Raw genomic sequence first — 21,444 nt, 5'->3', positions numbered from 1 at the left:
CAAGATGAAGATGTTTCTGTCTCTTCTGTTGGTTGCCATCGCTTGCATGGAGTTCGGTAAGTTCCTGCTTTGATTTATCCAAACTTCTGCAGGAGATGCAGCATGATGGGATGGAGTGCATCCTTTTCCCTCTGAAGTCCATGCCTCCCACTTTGAGCAGTTTTCAGCAAAAAATCTGTCTTTGGAATATTTCCAGCCTGTCAGATGTTCAGGACCATCATAGTCTCATTGGGATTGTTAGTTCAGGCTCTTTAGGAAGTGTTACAAGACAAAGTGTGATTATACCATGTCATTTCTTTAATGCAAATTCCAGCTCTCACTTTTTACATGTTCTTGCTCAATCTCATTCGCATCTTTTTTTTTAAACTTTCTGTTCCTCTTTTGATACTTAACCCTGAAGCCAGCTAGCCAGTTTAACACAGCGTGTGTAGCGGATCTCTCTAATTATATGTTGCATGTGTGGTTTGTTAAACTTCAGCCATTTAAAGTGGGAAAGATGGGCTGGGACACAAAGCTGGTGGCCCAGATACTGCAGGGCTGATTTTTCAAGCTCTATTTAGTAACACACTGTGGTTTGCATGAAGTCAAAGACAATTTTGGCAGACTACCTTGGAAAACGAACAAGTGTGAAGTGCCCTGTTCATTTTGGGGATTTGTGTGTGCTTGGTAATGGAGAGAAGACAGTTCAGAGAGGAACATCATTAATTAATAGAGGATGACTTGGAGAGAAGAGGACTCTATGGTCAGATCTCCTTAAGTGACGGACAAGAATCTGAAAAGCAGAATGCAGCAGGAAAGCAATGGGGTGGGATATACATTTGGTCTAGGATTGACTCACCAACCTGATTTTGCCATCCTGTTTCATGAGATTTTGTCAAGAATTGGGCAGCTGGGGAGCAGAAGCTCCTGCTGTGACTCAGTGCTGCCACATTTCTCCCTTCTCATCCTTCCCCAATTCCCTGTCCCATTCAGGTGGTCAGAGTCAGGATGGATGTTTGATTTGGCAGGCAAACATTGGCAAATTTCTTCTGCACACTCTCTCCTCTGCAAAACTGGGATAAACCCATGACATATCTGCAGTTCCTCCAGGCTTTCTTCTGGGCATGAGTGGAATCTGTGTAATTTTGGCTTTTCCTGGAAAGACAGTCAGAGTTGAAGCATGCAAGATCTACCAATATCCAAGTGAAGCTAGTAAAAACCTCTTCTATGAAATTCCAAGATTTTTTGCTTTTTTATCTCCTCCTTTGCTTTCAGCACTCTAAAAAGAATGTGCTATAACTACATTGAAATATCTTAGCATTTTCTAATTGCTTCTTCTTTTAAATAAGACTTCTAATACATCTCTGTTGTTTTTATATTGTAATTTCATTTTTAAGCTACTGCATGTCTGCTTGCCTATGTTAAAGATTGTAGGCTCTTGAAACAAAAAGGCATGACTACAGTTTTGTTATCTTCACAAATATCTACCCTTCACAAATAGGCCAGGTGGATATTCCAAAGCTTGCTTTAAACAGAGCTTTTAGACCACAGGTCTTCAAGTCTCCAAGTCGTGGTGTTTCCTCCCTGCTCTGTGTGATGCCAGCTGTCTATTGCTGCTCAAAAGCTGCCTCATTTGCAAAAGTAAATTTGTTTCATTCCAGCTTTTTGTTATTTTACTGTGTTAAACACTTCCTGATCTGCTATCTTTTCCACCTCAAAAAAAAAAAAACCCAAAACAACCCAAACCCACAAACCTCATATCTGTAGCTACTATTTAACATATTTAGCTGTGTTTGAGGCTGTTAGTCTGAGTGAAATTAATGAAAATACTGGATTTGCACACATTGGGGACAATGCTCTCTTAATTGAATGTCCCTTTGTGCTTATCTTTTGTTTGGTTTTTGGTGTTATTCTTTTTTTTTTTTTTTCAAAGAGGAACACAAATGCAGTGGCTTTGTCTTGTCCAGCGACGAGTATCATGAAATCTGAGAATAATGATGAAGCTTCCTCCCTAAAGATGTATTTGACAGCTGTCAGACAGAATTAATGCAAATAAAACATCAGTCCACAATGGGTAAAAAAGAATAGCAAAGTTTGCTTTGAATAAAAGCAAGATAATTGCTGTGTCTGTTTATAAAAAGGCTCTTTCTGTTTATAAAAAGGCTCTTTCTGGCTTACTAGTTAGGGTGAAGTCTCATTGTCTGTTTTCCTAAGGTGGCTTCCTTGCCTGAGGCTGCTGTTACGACACCCCATTTCAGGGGTGCTGAGATGAGCTGAATTGTTTTTCTTTTTCAATGGGGTTTAAAGGGATTTCTGCAGGGCTGTCACACAGACAGGGTGAGAACTTCTTTCCAGACCAAGGAGGGGCTGCTGGTCTGTAATGGTACCAAAAAGCATTGCTATGCCTGCAAGGCACACATATTCAGGTGTCTGCTAGGGGGTGGAAGAGAGGACCTAGACCAAGAGTTAGATTCCTCAGAAAGACTTTCAGAGAGCAAAGTGCCCTGAAAAGCTTGTCCAGAAATGGTTTTCTTGGTGATAGGAAATACCAGACACTATGTTGTCTTGATACCTTCAGCTTGGAGTGCTCTGGCAATACTGCTTCACAACCATCTGGGCTCTTCAGTGTCTCTCTCTAAAATCTCTCCATCTCAAAAGACTTTAGGCACTTAAAGACTTGGGCTGTGGTTATTCTGGATGTTGAGGAGCCAACTGGCACCTGCAGCCTTGCAAGGGCCTTTGCATCTCAACAGGGAGGTGACGAAGAGTATCTATGAACTGGTGAGAGATGAGGCAGGGTGAGCTACCTTGGACTGGTTTTGGAGACTTGGGTACCAAAGTCTTGTTTCCATCGTCTCTGGCTGGAGCAGGACATGTCCCCATGCATTCTATTATTGTAGCCACTGTCATCTTTTTAAAGTAACTTCTTACACATTCTTCTCATGAAACTAGAATCTCAGCAGACGGGAAAGATTGTGCTTAATTTGTTCTCCTGGCTCAGTAAATTTGGTGGAGACAGTTCCTTCTTTCTGGGACACTCTCCTGTCTGAGAGGTCCCAGTCTTTGGAAAGAGCCGACAGAGTGGACAGCACCAGATGCAATTCTCCGTGCTGCAACTCACATTCAAGTCTGACTTTTCTGTGTATCCAGATCCTTCACCTAGGGGAAGTTATGCTTGACCAACTTGATAAACTTCTGTGATGAAGTGACTGGACTGGTAGACGAGGGGAGAGGAGTGGATAATGTTTGCCTGGACTCCGGGAAGGCTTTTGACACTGTCTCCCATAAGATCCTCATAAACAAGCTGTTGAGGTACGGGCTGGATGAGCAGACAGTGAAGTGGATTGAAAACTGGCTGGTAATTGAAAACTGGTGGGTGGTGATCAGTGGCACAATGTCTACTTGAAGGCCAATAACTTGAGGTGTACCCCAGAGGTCAATACTGGGTCCAGTCCTCTTTAACATCTTCATTAATGATCTGGATGATGGGGCAGAGCTCACCCTCAGCAAGTTTGCGGGTGACACAAAACTGGGAGGAGTGGGTGATGCACCAGAGGGTCATGCTGCCATCCAGAGGGACCTTCACAGGTTGGAGAAATGGGTTGACAGGAACCTCATGACTTTCAACAAGGGGAAGTGCAAAGTCCTAACCCTAGGGAAGAACAAACCCATGCATCAATATATGCTGAGGGCCATCCAGCTGGAAAGCAGCTTGTCCGAAAAAGATCTGGGGGTTCTGGTGGACACCAAGTTGAACATGAGCCAGCAATGTGCCCTTGCGGCAAAGAAGGCTAATGCTATCCTGGGTTGCATTAGATGAAGTATTGCCTGCAGGTCGATTTAGGTGAACCTTCCCCTCTACTCAACACTGGTGAGGCCACACATGGAGTCCTGTGTCCAGTTTTGGGCTCCCCAGTGCAAGAAAGACATGGACATACTGGAGGGAGTCCAATGAAGGGCCACAAGGATGAGTTTCTCTCCTCTGAGGAAAAGCTAAGAGAGCTGTGACTGGTCAGCCTGGAGTAGAGAAGGCTCAAGGGGGGTTCTTATTAACATCTATAAATACTTGAAGGGACGTTGCAAAAAGGACGGAGCCAGGCTCTTTTCACTGTTGCCCAGTGACAGGACCAGAGGCAATGGGCACAAACTGGAACGCAGGAGGTTCCCTCTGAACATCAGGAAACATTTTATTACTGTGAGGGTGACTGAGCACTGGCACAGGTTGCCCTGGGAGGTTGGGGAGTCTCCATCCTTAGAGATATGAAAACCCCATCTGGACACAGTCCTGGGCAGCTGGCTCTAGGTAGTCCAGCTTGAGCAGGGGGATTGGACCAGATGACCTCCAGAGGTCTCTTCCAACCTCCACCTTTCTGTGATTCTGTGAGTTTGTGAGTCTGTGATCTCTTTCTGATGCTCTACTAATGCAAAGACAAAGAGAAAAGCAGATGCAAAGTAAGAACAGAGTTGAGGTAAACCAGCTACAAGGTCTTTCCTATATCATGGGGGCTTCTGTGTGTGGCTCTCTTGCTTGACTTGTTACAAGGGGTCTGAACCCACATCTGAAGCTGTGCTTTGACCACCAGACTACCGTATTTCTCATTCCCATTGGTACGAATGAATTTTATTATTCCATTCCTGTTCTCAGTATGAATATTTTGGAAAGTTACACTCCCCAGAGGTACCTGGAGGGGCACAGACAAAATCTGGTGGTCCACACTAAGGTCAGCCTCATGTTTTATCTCCTTGCAGCGCAAACCTTGCGATGTTACACTTGCCATGAACCTACCGCTGTTGAAAAGTGCATGACGATCCAGAAATGTATGAAGAATGAAACCATGTGCAAGACAACCATGTATTCCCTGGAGGAAGGTAAGGGCAATGATTTTTTTATATTTTCAACATGAGTCAGTGTTTCTACAATGAAGACTGCTGCTGTGGGGAGCAGTACCTTTACTCGCTTAAATATGGAAGCCTGGAAGAGAGCTCTTGTGGGCCAGAGAGCAGTCTTCTGCTGTTGCAGAAAGCAGTCTCCATTGTAAGTGAATACTTAGTGAATGCAAGCTCATAGTTAATGCTCAGTGTTGAGAATGGTTAGAAAAAACATGTTGACTTGAGCTTGAGACATGTAGCTGAAGAGTTCTGGCTCTCCAGACCCTTTCCATGACTTGCAAAATGGGTGTGGGTTAACAGTGCTCTCCTGACCCAAGAACTGTTTATGAAAGCTGGTTTGAGTACAGAGGCGAGTAGAGATGAGCGAAGCTCAGTAATGTGAGGGCACCAACTTCTGGTCATCTGGAGGCAAAAAAGAAATGCCCTTGAATTCTCTGGAGCTCTCAGGAAGGCATCATCAGTCTGACTGATGACCCTACAGTTTATAACCTGTCCAGATAAAGGAATGCACCGGGAAGTGCTCTCTCTTTCCCATGGTCCTGCTGATAAGGCTCTGATCACACATGGGAGAGGCAGGAGATAGTGAGTAAAGCCAAAGCAGAGGAAGAAAAAGTGCCTAACTGACCTTTTGCAAGGTAAAGCTGATCCAGGCAGGACACAGAGGATGCAAGGTGCTGTTCAGCTTGCAGCTGCTCCGTGGGAACTGCTTCCTATATTCCTGGTAGGAAGAAGACCAGTTGTGTTTGAACTGGAGCTAAGACTTCGGTGGTGAAGGCAGCTAATGTTTCACTAGGGACGAGGAGAGTTCTTCTCCATTCCTCCCATTCCTAACTGTTCCTTCTTTCTTGCTTTGTTGTAGTTTATCCCTTCACAGGAGTCTTGACTGTCACCAAGATGTGCTCTTCCGTCTGCATCCCATCCGATGTGGACGGGATTGGCATGACGCGCCCCGTCTCCTGCTGTTACTCTGACTTGTGCAACTTTGATGATGGTGCAGCTAGTTTGAGGATCAGCTTTGTGCCAGTTGGGATGCTAGCAAGTTCCCTTTGTGTCCTCTTCTGGACTAGACTGTGAGGAGCTGTTGGGGGGGTCTTTCATGCTGAAGAAACCAACAAAGAAGAGAATAAACCTCTGTCAGCCCAGCTTTCTGTTTGGGTGCCCCGTGGAGAACCCTTGAAAACTCCCAGAAATTGCTTTTTTAGTACTTTCCCTTTTCCCACAACCAAGAGAGAAGAAAACTCAGGAGGTCCCAACAAAAATTTTTGAATTGACTCAACAACTCCCGCAAAACTAACTATGGAATTTCTTTGCTGTGCTGGTCTGGTTGGTTTTGAACCAGAAAATTCTGCTGTATGAAATATATTTAAAGCAAGAAACCTTGTGCTAAGAGCCTTCTGTACCTCCTTAGAGCATTTTCCCCCCCAGTGTTAGCCAGCAGAGTAGTTGAATTGACCAGTCTTCTCAGATGAAATTCAGTTATGTGGCAGATCCTCTCCACCCCACAGTTTTGTGCTGGCTTTTTGTGCTGTCTGATCTCCTTCTTTGTACATAAGAAATTAAGGAGACTAAACTTCCCGTGCCAGTGACCTGATCCAAGGAGGCTAAAATCTTATTTTCTGTACCTTTTGAGCAGAATAAAAAGTATGTTGTGTTAAAACTGTAGTGATCACTAAAGTTATTTATAGTGCAACTCTGATAAATATTTTATTTTATTTTATTTTATTTATTTTATTTTTTTATTTTATTTCATTTCATGTCATGTCATTTCATTATTTCATTTCATTTCATTTCATTTCATTTCATATTATTTACTTTCCAAACTCCAGTTCCACCTTTCAGTATTGTTTATACAGTGAGACGACTTAAGTTTTGGGGTCAGTCTTGCAGCAGATGTGTAAGACATTTCCTGTTATCCTCCACTGGCAGTGGCCTTCCATGAACATTTCTTCTACCAACTCCACTGGTATGAAGCTATCTTTACTGGGAAGATTGGGTGATTTTGTAATGGTTCTGGCCTGAATTTGGAATTCAGTGGAATGACTTTGCCTCTTGCTTCAATCCTCCAGAGCATCATCTGCAATTCCTTCTGTGTTGCTAAGGGCTCCTGCATTTTGATGTTATCCATCCTGGTCTGGTTGTACATTTTCCTATAATCCTCTTTTCAAGATTTGGCAAAAATGTCCTCCTCCAATTATCACTCTGCTTGTGATATTTGGAATAATCAATAAACATGTGATTTAAAATCTTACATGTAGCATACACATTAGAGCAGGTTTCCAAGAGAGGTGGTACAATTACCATCCTTGGAATTTTTCATGACTCAGCTGGATGAAGTCCTGAGGAACCTGGGCTGACCTCACAGCTAAGAGCTTTGACTGGGGACTTGGATTAGAAACCTCCTGAGGTCTTGCTTCCAACCGGACTTTCCTGTAATCCTATGATGCACCCACTAAGACCACCAGAGCACAAACACCACTATCTCCAGGCATTCTGCAAAGTCTGGCAGATACTTCTGCAATGATTTTCACCTGTCCTGCATTGCTTCCCATTGCCAAAATGAGAACAAATTTGCAATGAACCGAAATTCTGGATTCACACGCAGCTCCCAGGTTGCCTAAATATAATTTCTTTGCTGGAACAACATTGAGTAAGTGGTCAGGATTTCGTGCTGGCATGGAGGTGGCTGGATGAATCACATCCCTGGCTACGGAAGGACTCTGGAAAGATGCTGCAGGCTTGCATTAGCTGGCAGTGTGTGTTTTGCAGTGTCCTTTACCCATAAGCCATGCCCAGAGCTCAGTCGCCAGAGATGTTTGATATGTTTTTGGCTTTCTGTTGCACAAGGATGGTACATGAAGGTTCTCCCTTTTTACCTGTCAGTTCTGGCAGTCAGCAGTCTCAGGTTTTGCTGGCCCAGGGGCTGCATCAGGACCACTGTGTATGGAAACCAACAGTGAAACACCACCAATATGCCTTATTGTATGTTGATTTTATTCACACTCCCAGTCTTCACAGCATACTTTTAGGCTTAATGCCACCATTTCATTAAGGGTTGTTTGTTTCTTTTTCAAACCCTTTGCCTCATAGTTTCATTCAGACCCCTTGTTCTCATGGATGAGCAGTAGTGAGACTGCTCCCTGTCTACCTTTTCTACACCATTTATGTTACATAGCCCAATGTCCACCCTGGTTGCTCTTTTCCAAGCCAAAGATCCTTTGTCTAAATCCAGATATTGCTCATGAACCCATGAGTACCTGAACCCATCTGTACTCCAGGTACCGAGTGCAATAGAAAGAGGATGGGGAAAGAAGGGTGTCAAACTTTCTCACCAGTCCGAGGACGTGCACGAGTGCCAAGATGTGAAGTGGGCACCCCATGTTCTTGCTACTGCTAAGACCTACCACAAGTGATTTGTTGTGCACTGGTAAAATGCAATGGTGACAGGCCACCTTGTAGCCCCTGGGTTCCGTCATGGCCACCTCTCTGTTTTTCATTGCATCACTGAGTTATTTTTTTTACATCCAGAAGCCCAGGGAACTTTACCGTAGCTGATAATTTTCTTCTATAATCCGAAGAAATTGAAGTTTCCCTGAAAGCAAAGCTGGAGCCCAGATATGTGTGTACTTCCTCAACTCTGTCCATAGACACTTGTGACAAACCCCATTTTACTTTCTTTCTCCAAGCAAAGCCAGAAAGAACACCATTTATTTTGCATTGTTGTAAATGGAGGATTTATTAGGACATGGTCAAAATTCCTGGCTACTCACTCACTTGTTAGGGATAGAAAAAATATTAGACATTTCCTATTCACTGTCCAGAAGTTTACCTATGTCAGCACTTCTGCACATGAAACCAACATTAATTACATACTTGCAAAACTCAGAAAGGAATACAACCTTCACAGATTTTTACTGTACAGCACTGCTCTTTCTCAGACGTGAATTACTGGGCTCAGACTACCCTGTCCTTACCCTGCGTTGGTTGATAAGCAGTGCAGTCGTGGCCCAGAACATCACAAAATTATCATGTCAAAGAGCATTTGAAAACAAATACATCAGGAGCCAGATGATTGTGTTATATCATCATCTTAGAGAACAACACTAAAAATACCACTGCAGTCATGGACACTGAGAGTATAAATCATGGGCAGAGACACTGAAAATGCTTGAAGCCCAGCCATTGCTGGGCTTGGGAATGTAAGCAGAGCATATCTCGCTGGTGGAGCTAAAGTCATGTCACCAGAAAGGTGCACAGAAGAAAAACCATTGGCTCCCAATTGCAAGAGATGACGATATAGCTCTGTAGCCCAGTAAACACAATATTGGCATTGCTCGTAATAGGCCACACTCTTTTTATTGAGTTTGCAAGTTCTCAGGGCTGAGGCTTGTTGGGCTTGCTTTGTCTGAACTTGTCTTGACTTGCCTTCAGCTTTGTTTTTATTTTGCTCAGCTGTAACAGCAGTTTTCCTAATTGGCCAGGCGGCTATGCCTAATTTGCTTTACTTCTGTTTATTTTTGTACGGCGCAACTGTAAGTTTACATAGAGAGACGTAACAAGAAGTTGTGGTATGTAGGTGAGCTATTTATGACTCTGACGTAAAGAAATACAGACCTGGTACGGCAGCAGAGGCCTCAAGAGATGGAGGTGCAAGATGTGCCACAGGGAGGTGCTGGCACGGCATGATACGAGGTGGGGCACCGGCTTGGCATTAGAGACCCCTCAGCTATAAACAATTCACCAACAGTAAAAAAAACCACAACAAAAAGAAATGCAGTCCTAAAGGTGGACAAAATCATCTTTGGGAATAGCAAAGAGAACCATGAGAAAATATCAAACCAAGGCAAAATGCACCATACGTGGTAAAATCCTACGTGAGGTGGACCTGCACCTTCTGACCAAGGAAGAAAGAACAAGGTATGAAAGTGTTTTAGCAAACATAATAAAGATGACTTCCAGTAGATCCTTGGTTGAGGAAGAAGAATCCTTTTCCACCATAATACTCCTCCCAGTGGAGGACTCAGAATGCAGATGATTCACTGTACCTCCCTGTAAGGTGGGAGGCAGCAATATTGGTGGAAGAGTGAGCATAAAACCCAGGAAAATGGGTAGAAACTAGTAAGTATGTGTATAACAATTTTAACTGTATTGTTATTGAAACTTTTTCTGTATTATTAATAATTTCTTCTTTATGACTGTAATAATTTGATCTTCACTAATCAATTCTTTGATTAAACTGTTGAGATTTCATACACAGTAATAATAAATTCTTGGCTTTACATATAAGATGTGTTTCCTTTTTGCCCATAACAAGACTTTGAGTGTAACAAAATTATGGAGATTCCCAGCTGGGTATGGAGAGATGGCTAGGTATACAGATGCTTAAGTAGGCCTTATTTTAAGGGCTGTGTATTTGACTGGAGTACACACCAGTATCTCCATGGGAGGCTGTTAGTCTAGCTCCTGACACTGAAGGCATCTTTGTGGAATCTGAGAAACTCACAGTCAAGGGACATGTTATTCTGGGGAGCAGTGATTTTGAAAATGAAGAAGAGCTCCTAGAGAGACACCAAAACCCTTTGGATTATTGCAGTAAATGTTTTCAATGGGACGTAACACGACAAGGCTGAGAAGGTTGTCACCTCTCTGCTCTGGACCGGTGGGGCTCTTCATGGCAGGACATGGGGGAGAAAAGCAGTGAGCAGCACTTTTGTCCTTCTTTTGTGCCATACCACTGCTTGAAAATGATCATACTACGAGTTTGAGGACGAGCAGTGCAAATACTTCCACGAGGAAAGGAAATCTAGTAACACAGGACTCTTCGCTCCAGCAAGCAATGGCATAACAAGATGCTATAAGCTGAAGGCAGGCAAATTCAGGCTGGAAATAAGGTGCACATTTTTAACATCAGAGGTCACTCACAAGGAACAGTTTACTAAGTGCTTGGATGGATTCTTTCTAAGGGGAAATATTTTTTTGTAGAGTGGTGTAACTGAGAATGGGGCAGGATTATGGTGTAAACATCTACACTTGAGCCATTCCTCATGGGTCCCTTGAGACTCAGTGGAAAGACAGAGAATCATGATTAAATTTGACCAGGGCACAATTAATCTGACATGCCGTTAACATCTCCTCTTGGATGGAGTAGGCTGGGAATGGCCATTTCTTAGTGGTGGCTGTTCAAGGAGCTTGACTGAATAGTTCTGGTGGAACCTTCCACATTAAAAATGTCCAAGGTTTGGTGAGATGGGCTCTATCTTCAGTGTCTTTTCATGTTTGTACCAAGCCTGGCATCACAAGCCAGAACAAGGAGCGTGCACTGGGAAAGAAAGTAAACCCTGACTGCGCAGCAGTCCTTGGTGGGGATTTCTCCAGCTGTGCCAAAGCCACAGAGGCATACATAGAGCAAATCGGGCTGAGCACAAAAGGTGACAACTGGGAGAAAGTCCCAACATCCCGACTGTCTGCTGACTTCGTTAGAGGAAAGCAGCGAGAATTCTTCACAGAGCTGCGTGCTTCAGCCCTCCCTTTTACGATGCACTTGAGCCAAGGAGATTTTTTTGAGATCGTCACCAGCTAAAAAGCATTAGACATAGCTGATTGCAGCCACTTCTCAGTGCTCATGCTCCGTGACTTTAACTTGTGCGTCTGCGTAGCTGTGATTGCTTTGACAAACCGCATGCAGGGCAGGCTAATCTTCCCCTCCCTTCATTGGCCATGGATGCTTCACCTCTTTGATCTCCGGCCAGTTTGTCAGCATGTTCCCCGCATTTTAGATATTATGGCAGGGATCACAGCTCCTGGATGAGATCTAGTCTGAAAAGCATGAAATCTGTGTGGGCGAGGCGCTGTGCTTTGTAGTTGCACCCCCAGACCAAACCAGAGCTCTCAAACCACAGGGCAATGCTAGCTGGTTAAACATAAACCTGAACCTCTCTTGCAAGGAGCAGGTAGCATGGCAAGCAAAATTTATAGCTCTGTTTCCACTGACCTGGTGTAGAAGCTGTCTGTACCTAGGCTGCGTTTGAAAATTATGTCTCTGCATATTTATTTCCCCCCAACAATCACAGAAGGTCGTTTTTTGTTCATTTTTGCTCAAGTGTAATTTGCTTCTCATACCTTCTGGGCTCCAGCCCCCTGAAAATGTCTGCTGGAGTTGCTCTGGTTTCTCTTTCTAGTACTGGTGTCCCAAAGTAGTATTTGTTATGATTTTTTGTAGTATTTCAGCTCCTCAACCAGAAAGCTAAATGACATTTTTCCTTCTCGTTTGCTTTTCTCTCCTTTACTAGGAGAGTACATGGGTATGCATCACGTTGTCCCATCTCAGCACCATCCCTTCCATCCAGCAATACCTACTTTGTGTAACACACGACCATGGGAAAAGCAGCATTTCTGGAGTTGCCATGGAACCTGGTGACAACGACGTGACCCAGGTGGGCTAAGAGTGCAGTCAACCTGCTTTTTGATCTGCCAAAGCACTTGGTGCTTGAACTGGGACAGAAACGTTGTCAGCGCGGGAATGTAGTAGCAGGTACTTTGCAATGATGAGGTATTGTCACCCAAAATGAGACAAAAGCAACCGCAGCCTGTCTGCTTGCACATTGCTGCTTCATGAGCCCATAGATATCTTCCTGCAAAACAGCTTGTAGCTTGAGATAAGTAGGAAGAAGAGTTTTGTTTAATGTAATTTCCAGTTAGATTGTTTTTTTTTTCCCATTCCCCAAAAGATTCTGAACCTACCAATATTCTGGGTAATACTTTCCCTAATAATTCCTGGAATTATGTTTGGTCTTTGATTGATATTTTTGAATAAAAGAGTTTGGTCTTTGATTGATATTTTTAAATAGAAGAGTGGAAGTTTTCCAACCTTACCCAGCCTAGTGAAAAATCAAAATGATTAATTTTGTTTAGACAAGTTTTGATAGTAAAAAACCCGGGAACTTTTGATTCTGGAAACAACAAGGAACAGCTTAGCATACTTCATATCTGAGCTCTATGTAAGTGCTTCACAGATCTTCTTTGCCAGCCCCTTGCAACAACGGCAGAAGTGGAAAGTGGGCTGTTTATTTAAAAAATGAAAAAAACCCACCCCTATGTAAAATATCCCAGCAAGTGTTTTGAAATGCTGAGAGAGGGCAATGGTTCATGTTACAGATGCAAGACGAGGAGAACTTCGGGGAGAGATGGAAAACTTGTCGTGTCCAAAAGCTTTCTGAGGAAATCAAGCAGGACTTTTCTTGGTCAGTAGAGAGAGACACTGGCTTTGCCGTAGACATCCATCCCCCCTCTTCCCGACATTGCATGGGGCTGGGATGAGTTGCTGCCTAATTTTTTGTTACTGTGAGTATCTCCCAAAGTGATCTGCATTCTCTTCCTAGCTCAGCTCGGTGATGAATTTTTATAGACCAGTCTGGCTGTAGCTTGTTGCTTCAGCCACCAGCCTGAGAACCCTTCCCCTGGGTCTTGGAGCCATCTAAGACAGGTTTCCCCAGGAAGCAGCAGGTATCAGCCAGGACCCTAGATAAATACAACATCGCTGTATGCAGAGCTAAGCTACCTCTAACATATTTCTCTGAATATATTGTGTTTTCTCCCTTTCCCCAGTGGCACAGCAAAGGGAGGGTGTTTGCTGGGCAGGCGAACGCTCTGCTTGGAAATCCTCCAGGTAAAATCCAGCTGCGTGATCTAGCACAGGCAAGGAAAGTGGGAGGTAGCAAACACCCCCGCCAGAATGCTGGAGGTTTGAGACCTGGCACGGCTGCCTCTGAAAGGCACGAGAAGCACGGACCTGTGTGGTGCTTCCAATCCTTACAGAGTAGTACGAATCTCTTGTGTTTGCTAATTCTTCTTTAGAGGAAGCATTTCAGGAGGCCAAGGCATTTGTGACCTCCTGCTGAGATTGCAGAGCCATTCAGTAATATCCGTAGGAGGAGGCATGGAGGTTTCCTTTCATGTCCCTGCATAAACATGCACTTTGCTGCTGCTGACAACGTGAGCCGCAGTCAGAAGTTCAAAGCCTGCTTGTGCTGTCCCCTCTGGAAAAGCATCACTTTAATTCCCCGCTGTCCACAGAATTGCACAGCAGGACCTCATCTCATTTACTGCTTATTTATTATTCACGGCTGTTCTCGTTTGCTGTGTTTCTCCACGCACCTTTCTGATGGAGCCTGGAGAGAGACCCACCGCCAGCAATGCAGCCCTACGTTACCCACCTGGAAAAAACCAAACCTGGATAGCTGTACCCAGAGTGAGCGTCGCGGTTTGAAAGCGGAGTTGCATGTGTGCGTAGGCAGGGAAGCAGTTATGTACACTTGTAAAATCTAGGGAGCTCTTTTGAAAACTTATTTTTAAAACAAATCTAGGTGACTTATTTCAATCAGAGAAGAATACCCGTGGTTATATAACAAGAAGATTATCTTTCACTTAGTGGCTATGTAAATATGATTCATGCCCTTAAGGGTAAGGCTGTGTCGCCAGTCAAGGCTTATGCGCCTGCAAATTTGTGCTCCCTGTGGCAGCTTTACCCTCCCCTTTGCAAACAAACTGTGAAGGACTTGGGTACAGCACAGCCGCTGCTCTCTAGTCCTCTGAAGAGGGAGAAGGGAGGCTGTTGCTGATATTTGAAAAGACACCCAGCTGTAAGGGACAGCAACTGGTGTATAGCGAAAGGCATTCTGAGGGTAAAGCAGAAAACAAGGAGCTGCTCTCTGGTATGGATCGAGATCTGGATTTATAATACAGATGAGGTTGGAAGGGAGCTCTGGGGTCTGTGATCCATCCCCCTGGGCAGAGCAGGGCTGCTTTGGGAGCCAATCCAGCTGCTTTTCACTGGCTGCTCTTATTTCACACATGAGCAGACCCTCTGTGAGCCCAGATCTGTCTTCCCCAGCCCCAAGGCAGCAGCATGAACAGTAATATTGTTTTGCACAAACAGCTGGGAAACATGTAGATAAAATTCCTGATCCAAAGCCGACAGTAAATTACATAGGTTGAGAGACTTTCCCCAGGCTACGGTAGGATGAGGGTGGGATGGGAACTGAGCCATCCTTCATAGTTGCCCTGATCCGTCAGCTCTCCCTTATTCATGGGTGAACAATATTTCTTGCAAAGAAGAACTGTTTCTGTTTGTCGGGACATGTTTGCAACCTGCTTCTGATTTTCTTTGGAATAATTAGTTATTTAAAAGTGTTCACAAACCACGCAGAACATTTGGGTTTTATTTTTGCAAAGGGCTTTGGTTCAGTGTCACATACAAGGATGCACAGGCTTACAGCATGGCTTCCTTGAGTATAAAATGGGAAGAATATTTATCACCCAGCTTTGATGCTGAAGTCCTTGTGTCTAAATTCAGATTCCGGGCTCCTCAGAGGGAAGGCTGCTATAGAGCTTCAAAGCCTTGTTTCTATGATTTGTCAGCTTGGCAATGAGTTCTTACCAGTGCTCCCATTTGACTTATATCCAGGGAGTGCAGGACACTTTCCAGATGCAAAGGTACTAGTTTTCCTGAGAGAAGGATCTCACAGAAAGCCTGAAGCTTGGCTGCAAGTGTTGCAGTCTTCCTCCCCCAAAATCAAGGTCTGGATGCCCAGCGCATCCTTGTCCTAGTTATCAGACTGAATTAGAATATGCAGCTATTTATAATGGAAACCTACATCTCAGTACCAAAAATAGAGTAGAATAAAACCTCGTGAGGAATTAAAAAAACATTAGAAATAACAGCGCTGCATTTCAAGAGCTGCAGGTATGCCATGGACCTGGTTTGCTCTAAAAGCTGTTTACTTCAGTAGTGGCTAACTCTGCTGCATCTTTCCAGACCTATACTCAAGGCAGGATTTGGCCCAGGACTTGGGCAGATACTGAGTTTCAAGGAGAGAAGCAATGCTATGAAATGAGGAACAGGAAAAGTCTGGGCTCTATGCCTCCTCCTGCGATCAGGAAAAAGATGGTCCCACCCTGTACTGGACCTGCGTGGGCTGCAGAGCTGGTTAGTGGCAACCTGCCACCACCGATCCCTGTGGCATGGTCAATCCCTTGGGACTGGGTGCACCCAGGACATGGCAGAGACATTTCCCGGGACTTTTTCTACCTCAGTGCTGGGGCCAGGAGGAGGTCACTATGTGACTCTTTCTCCCCCAAAAGAAAGCAGGAGGATCTTGTAGACAATCAGCTGCAAACTTCTGGGGGGGTGCAGGTAGTGCTTAACAGCTAGCTGGCGCCCAATTACAAACAAAGCATCTCCTAAAAGCCTCATTAATCTTAGATGCGCCTACTTCTTACTAAAACAACCATGTTGTCACACGTTATTTCAAGGTTTGCATGATTACAGGATACCATAAAACCCATTAACTCTCCCTTGGCCTCCAGGGCTGTCAAGATCATGCCAAAGTAAACAAGTGAGGTTATTGAGCAACTAGGGAGAAACAATAACATCCATGCCCAGCATCCATGGGCACATCCATCCACCCACGTGCAAAGTCTCGCATGCACGTGCTCCTGCTGCCCTGGCCTTTTCAAAACACACAACCACTCCCCACAGCTCCTAGCCCAAACACCGCCGGCACCACGGTTCAGAGGTTGGGAGACGACTGTGCCTTCTGTGGGATGGATCCCACCACCCTGGCTCAGGTCTCTGTGACTTCTCAGCTTGACGAGAGCATTCTTGTCCTCCCCCAAGCACTGCAGGGTGTGGGATCCAGCTTCTTGCTGGTGGGGTGGAGGGTGTTTGAGCTCTACAGGTTGGTGGGCTGCATGGAAACATCCATGGGTCCAGGGCAAGTGGAGAAGAGAGAGTCTGAATGAAAGACCTGGATAAAATAAATAAAAGGAGCTGAACACCTCAGCATAGACTAGACATTAGGAAACATTTTTTTACTGAGAGGGTGGCCAAACACTGGAATAGGCTTCCTAGAGAGGAGGTTGATGCCCCAAGCCTGTCAGTGTTTATGAGGCATTTGGACAATGCCCTTAATAACATGCTTTAACTTTTGGTCAGCCCTGAATTGGTCAGGCAGTCGGACTAGATGATCATTGTAGGTCCCTTCCAACTGAAAAATTCCATTCTATTCTATTCTATTCTATTCTATTCTATTCTATTCTACCCTACCCTACCCTATTCTATTCTACCCTATTCTATTCTATTCTATTCTATTCTATTCTATTCTATTCTATTCTATTCTACCTGAGTCTGCTACCCCTGAGATGTTTCCAGAAAAAAAATAAATAAAACTCAATGCATGAAGGTCCATTTATACTTTGCTGCTATTTATTGTGTGACACAGCATTTTCTATAGGGGTTAGATGCACTTGTGTGACCAAATACATGTCTCCTGATCAGAAAGTTAGTGCTTGACTGCACACACTTGATGTTTATTCCTCACAGACCTCATGGCTTATTGAAGCAGCAGCCTGTCAGCAATTGCATTTTATTAGTTGTGGAAAAAAAAAAAAAAAAAAAAAAAAGTTGCATGTCTGCCAACCTTTTTCTAAGGAGTTTGAGAGGAATTTCACAAGGTGCCTTAAAAGCTGAAGCTCAGCCCTGTGCATGCATCCTTGCACCGCCAGTGGAAGGCAGGTTCTCACATGTGTGCTCTGGTTAGGTGACAGAAATGCCTACTCATTCCCATTTCCCATTTGATGAAAACCACTTGCTTTCCCTGCCTTGTTCAGGAAAACTGACACAACAAGAGGTCTCCCATGAGACTCTCATCTATGTTTTTCCATTGGACAAGGATTCATGAACTGCCTTCATAAAGGGGTAATATTGTAGCTCAGAGACTGCCTGAATAAAACAACTCTCAGCTCCTTTATCTAACCCAACCATTCCCCAGGCGACCGCTGAAACAACAGATCCTGTAAGGATCCTTTTTGTGGTGACCTTCTAGCTCATGAAATCTTGCACATAGCTTGGATCACCCAAGGTAACCATGGCTTGAAGATGACCCAGTGCTTGTTCTCCACGTAAACAGTCCATGCCGCTGAATTCTTGGTGTCCTTGGAGAGCTGATCTTCCAAGAGCAGATCAGAACAGGCTGGCTTGTTTAGCCTAACAAAACATCTGAGACAGGACCAACTGCCCATAGAAATGCCGTCTCAGAGCAGGGAGAAGCAAGAGCAATATTTTATTATAAATATGGTTTCTGACCATCAGAGCTGTGAGGCTCTTGAACAGCCTCCTCCCAGCAGAGCCACAAAGCTGCATATACTTCAGTCAAATTTTTTTCTTTGAAGAAGTGATAAGAAGAAGTAAGGATGAAAGTTGAGTCTTGAAAGCTGAGAAGACCCTTTGCATATGCTCATCAAGTTTAGCAGTAAAAACCCCTTGAGGCACCTAAACTGGCTTCCTATGCATGAAGAACCCCAACTGGCCCATGACGTCTTTGCGCAGAGCTGGCACAGCAAAAATAAGCTTGCAGAAAACACTACCATGATCTGAGGACACCAGCAGGTAAAAAAAAATAAAATCTCCTAGTTGCATTCCCCAAAGACAAAGATAAACTAGACCCCTTTCCCAAGGTGGCCGTAGCTGGTGGTTGACAGCAATTTGTGTAAAACCCCTTATTTTCTGGGGCAGAAGTCAGATGTCTTGCTATTAACTCTCCCCTCCTCACCAGGATGGCTTTTGTCCTCTGCTGTAAGTGCATCAGAATCTGTCACTACCTCCTGGGTTTTTGTTTCTTTTTCAGATTTGGATGTCATCCCCAAACACTGCGACAGCTGTCTGTACACTAAAATCACCTCTTCCCCTGTGTTGTCTCTCCCCAGAGCCAGGAGATCGGCAGCAGCCAGGAAAGATTAAAAACAAATTCTGGCTTGTTTTTAGCCCAGCCTTAAAATGACACGGCTCATCTGATTGTGGATTTGTGCGTGCACAGCTAACAACATACAGCTGCTGGTTTGCATTCGTTGCACGGCCAGAGTTTATGAAGTCCCTGTGGGTGTCAGGAAAACAGATATTCAGGTGGAAGAGACTCTACTGCGCTGGGACTGAAGACAGCTCAGCCCTTTTTAAAGCTTCAGAGCATCCATCCATGATGAAGAGCTGCATCAAAGCACATTTTTTAATGAGGCTTTGCTGTTCTGCCACTCACACCAGCTCATGGTGAGCACGTCCTGGTGCCACCGGGAACCCGGATACCACTGCCCGCTGTAGGTTGGTGTTCCTCACTGGGAGTGGTGGCACATCCCTCTACAAGCATCTCCCATCACTGCTGCCTCACAGCCACCCTCTGAAATCCTGCCGCTGCCTGCGGGAGAGTTTCGACTGGCAAAGTGCCACCCGCCCCCGGGATTTCACGCAGGCAAGTGGAAAAGCGTTGCGCCTGTGTTTGTGCTTTGTCTGGGGAACTAGCCAAGCAGTAAAGGTGTGTGCAGGGCTCAAAGAAGGTGCAAAACTTCTCCCAACCATCGGGGTGCTCCTCGCCCTGCTCCTCGCAAGTCCAGATGTACTGCAGGATCAAATGCACCAACAAGAGCACCTTGACATCACTCGATCTCCTTTTCCAGGCAGTCTTTTGTATCTCATTCCCAGATTATTGGGCAAAAGCAATTTGTTTTGCAAGGAGATGAAGGGATGTTCATGCCAGTCCCAACTACAGCCGTCAACAAGACCGGAGTGAGCTCTACTGCTCCAAATACTGGTGAGTCCAGGGCAAGGCTGTGTGTTAAAAGAAGAGTCAGACAAGGGTTCAGTACTGGTGTGCCATCGCTGATGCGACTGAGGACTCACATCAAATTGACCTTGCAATGGGGAGGAATGGCCTGAAGGCATGAAAAACGTATTGACCCCTTGAATTCAAGAGACCTGCAGGACAAAGGGAGCCTGAAGTGGTTTTGTTCCAATGACTGGGTTAGATTTTTGGGAATCTGACCCATGGATTTTATATGCTATGGCTTTTGGTTGCCTTTAAGGTTGTGGATTTGCATGGATTTCAGCAATACAGCCACAAGGGACTAGTGCAAAATTGGTTCACCCCAAGGCACAATGTCCTTACCCACATTTACTAAGTGTGTTCAGAAATTTAAAGCTCAGTTGGCGCTAAAGATGTGTTGCAGGACCATGTCTGGAGCTACCAATGTGTGACAATTCCCATCTGTTTAATAGGGTCTGACCAGGGAAAGGGAATCAGGATCCAGACCAGCCTCAGATAATGCAAAAATGATTAACTGACACACTTAGTGTTTTTTAAAACCTCATGGCAAACTGTAGACTGGAGCCCCAGGGAATGGGGCTGAAGGCATGCAGCGAAGGCAGTTAATGCAGACACGGGCCATCTGCCCCATCCTTTTACAATACTCTGAGCATCCCTCTCGTGACCCAAAATGACTTTGCTAAATTGAGATACCAACCAGGATGCTGTGCTTACCTCCCTGCCGCCTCTACCTACCCGCTTCAGACACCCTATAGTTTCCTTTCACCTCATTTTTAGGGGATTTGTCCTGTTCTCAGACCTGGGGCCATACTGAGTAAAGAGGCTTCGGATTTGTATTTCTCTGGAATTAGGGATGTGAGAGTTGTGCAGGAGAGCAATGAAGATATCTGAGAGAGGATGTGCCGGTGTGTCAGAGACAGCCATTCCAAGTCATCCAAGTCCTAATATGGAAAAATAGATCTCTTTTAAGAAAAAAAAAAAAGTGCACATGATAGGTTTTAGATGAGAAATAATTTGGGAGTGATATTGAAAATGATATCACTCCTGCTGCACTTCAGTCCTGCCAAGCGCATTCTATAATTAATAGCTACTTCAGATGAAGTGACTTTCTTTTGAATGTGCAGTATTAAACATTTAAATCCCTATCTGTAAATATAAGACTGTGGCAGATATCTCCATAAGCCTTGCAGCTACATGCTAATGTATATTTATATTCTAGATAGGTATTTTTAGCAAGAACTACGAGTTCTTTCTGTATTTGATTACATCAGAGCTCTGTTTTACATTAAATGTCTGGACTGCAAAAATATCCCCTTCTTTTTTCTTCTCTTGGCGTTTTGCAATAATTTCTGCCCTTGTCTTGTCCCTTTTTCTTTCATGCCCACCTGCATTAATGCACCTACCAAAAGAGCTGTATGGTTTCCCCACCTCCCCCCTCCATCCCAAAGAAGACAAAATATATAAAATTAAAAGAAATCAAGCAGCAAAACAGCTTCTGGTGTTTTCCACCTTGCAGCTTGAACCAGCCTGCAATCAGAGCATGCCAGGATAACTACCACCACTCATGGCTACACATGATGTGACCAGTGTCCTGCTGTGGAAAGCAACCGCAAATGATCCCTGCTGGAAACCCTGGTTCTCTAAGTATTAATCATGCTGTTTGTGTAGTTTTTCTCGCCCACAGCACCAGCGATACCTTTGTGGGAATCTTGCCCAAGTTAAAGCAGCATGATTGAACCTGGGTCTTGATCCAGCCCAAGCCAAGCCTGGCTGTGCACTGTGTTTCCAGAGGAGGAACTATCCACTGAAATATCCACTCCACCTTCGAGACTCATGGAACCCACGAGGAAAGGCCACGCAAGGCAGACATATCGCCCTGATGGCTGGCTGGAGGTGGGACTCCACATGGTAGACCAGTTTGAATACCCTC

General features: G+C 44.6%; 1 protein-coding gene across 1 annotated transcript; it reads left to right on the top strand.

The window, feature by feature from the left end:
• The first annotated feature begins 4 nt into the window (after positions 1-4).
• On the top strand, positions 5-5,943 carry LOC142029554 (ly6/PLAUR domain-containing protein 2-like). The gene is made up of 3 exons (XM_075024411.1): positions 5-56; positions 4,729-4,848; positions 5,729-5,943. The coding sequence occupies exons 1-3, from the start codon at positions 5-7 to the stop codon at positions 5,941-5,943; spliced, it is 387 nt and encodes a 128-aa protein (XP_074880512.1).
• The last annotated feature ends 15,501 nt before the right edge of the window (positions 5,944-21,444 follow it).

The sequence above is a fragment of the Buteo buteo genome, chromosome 3, assembly GCF_964188355.1.
Source record: "Buteo buteo chromosome 3, bButBut1.hap1.1, whole genome shotgun sequence".
In the NCBI taxonomy this organism is placed as follows: Eukaryota; Metazoa; Chordata; class Aves; order Accipitriformes; family Accipitridae; genus Buteo; species Buteo buteo.
This window is presented reverse-complemented; position numbering and strand designations above follow the sequence as displayed.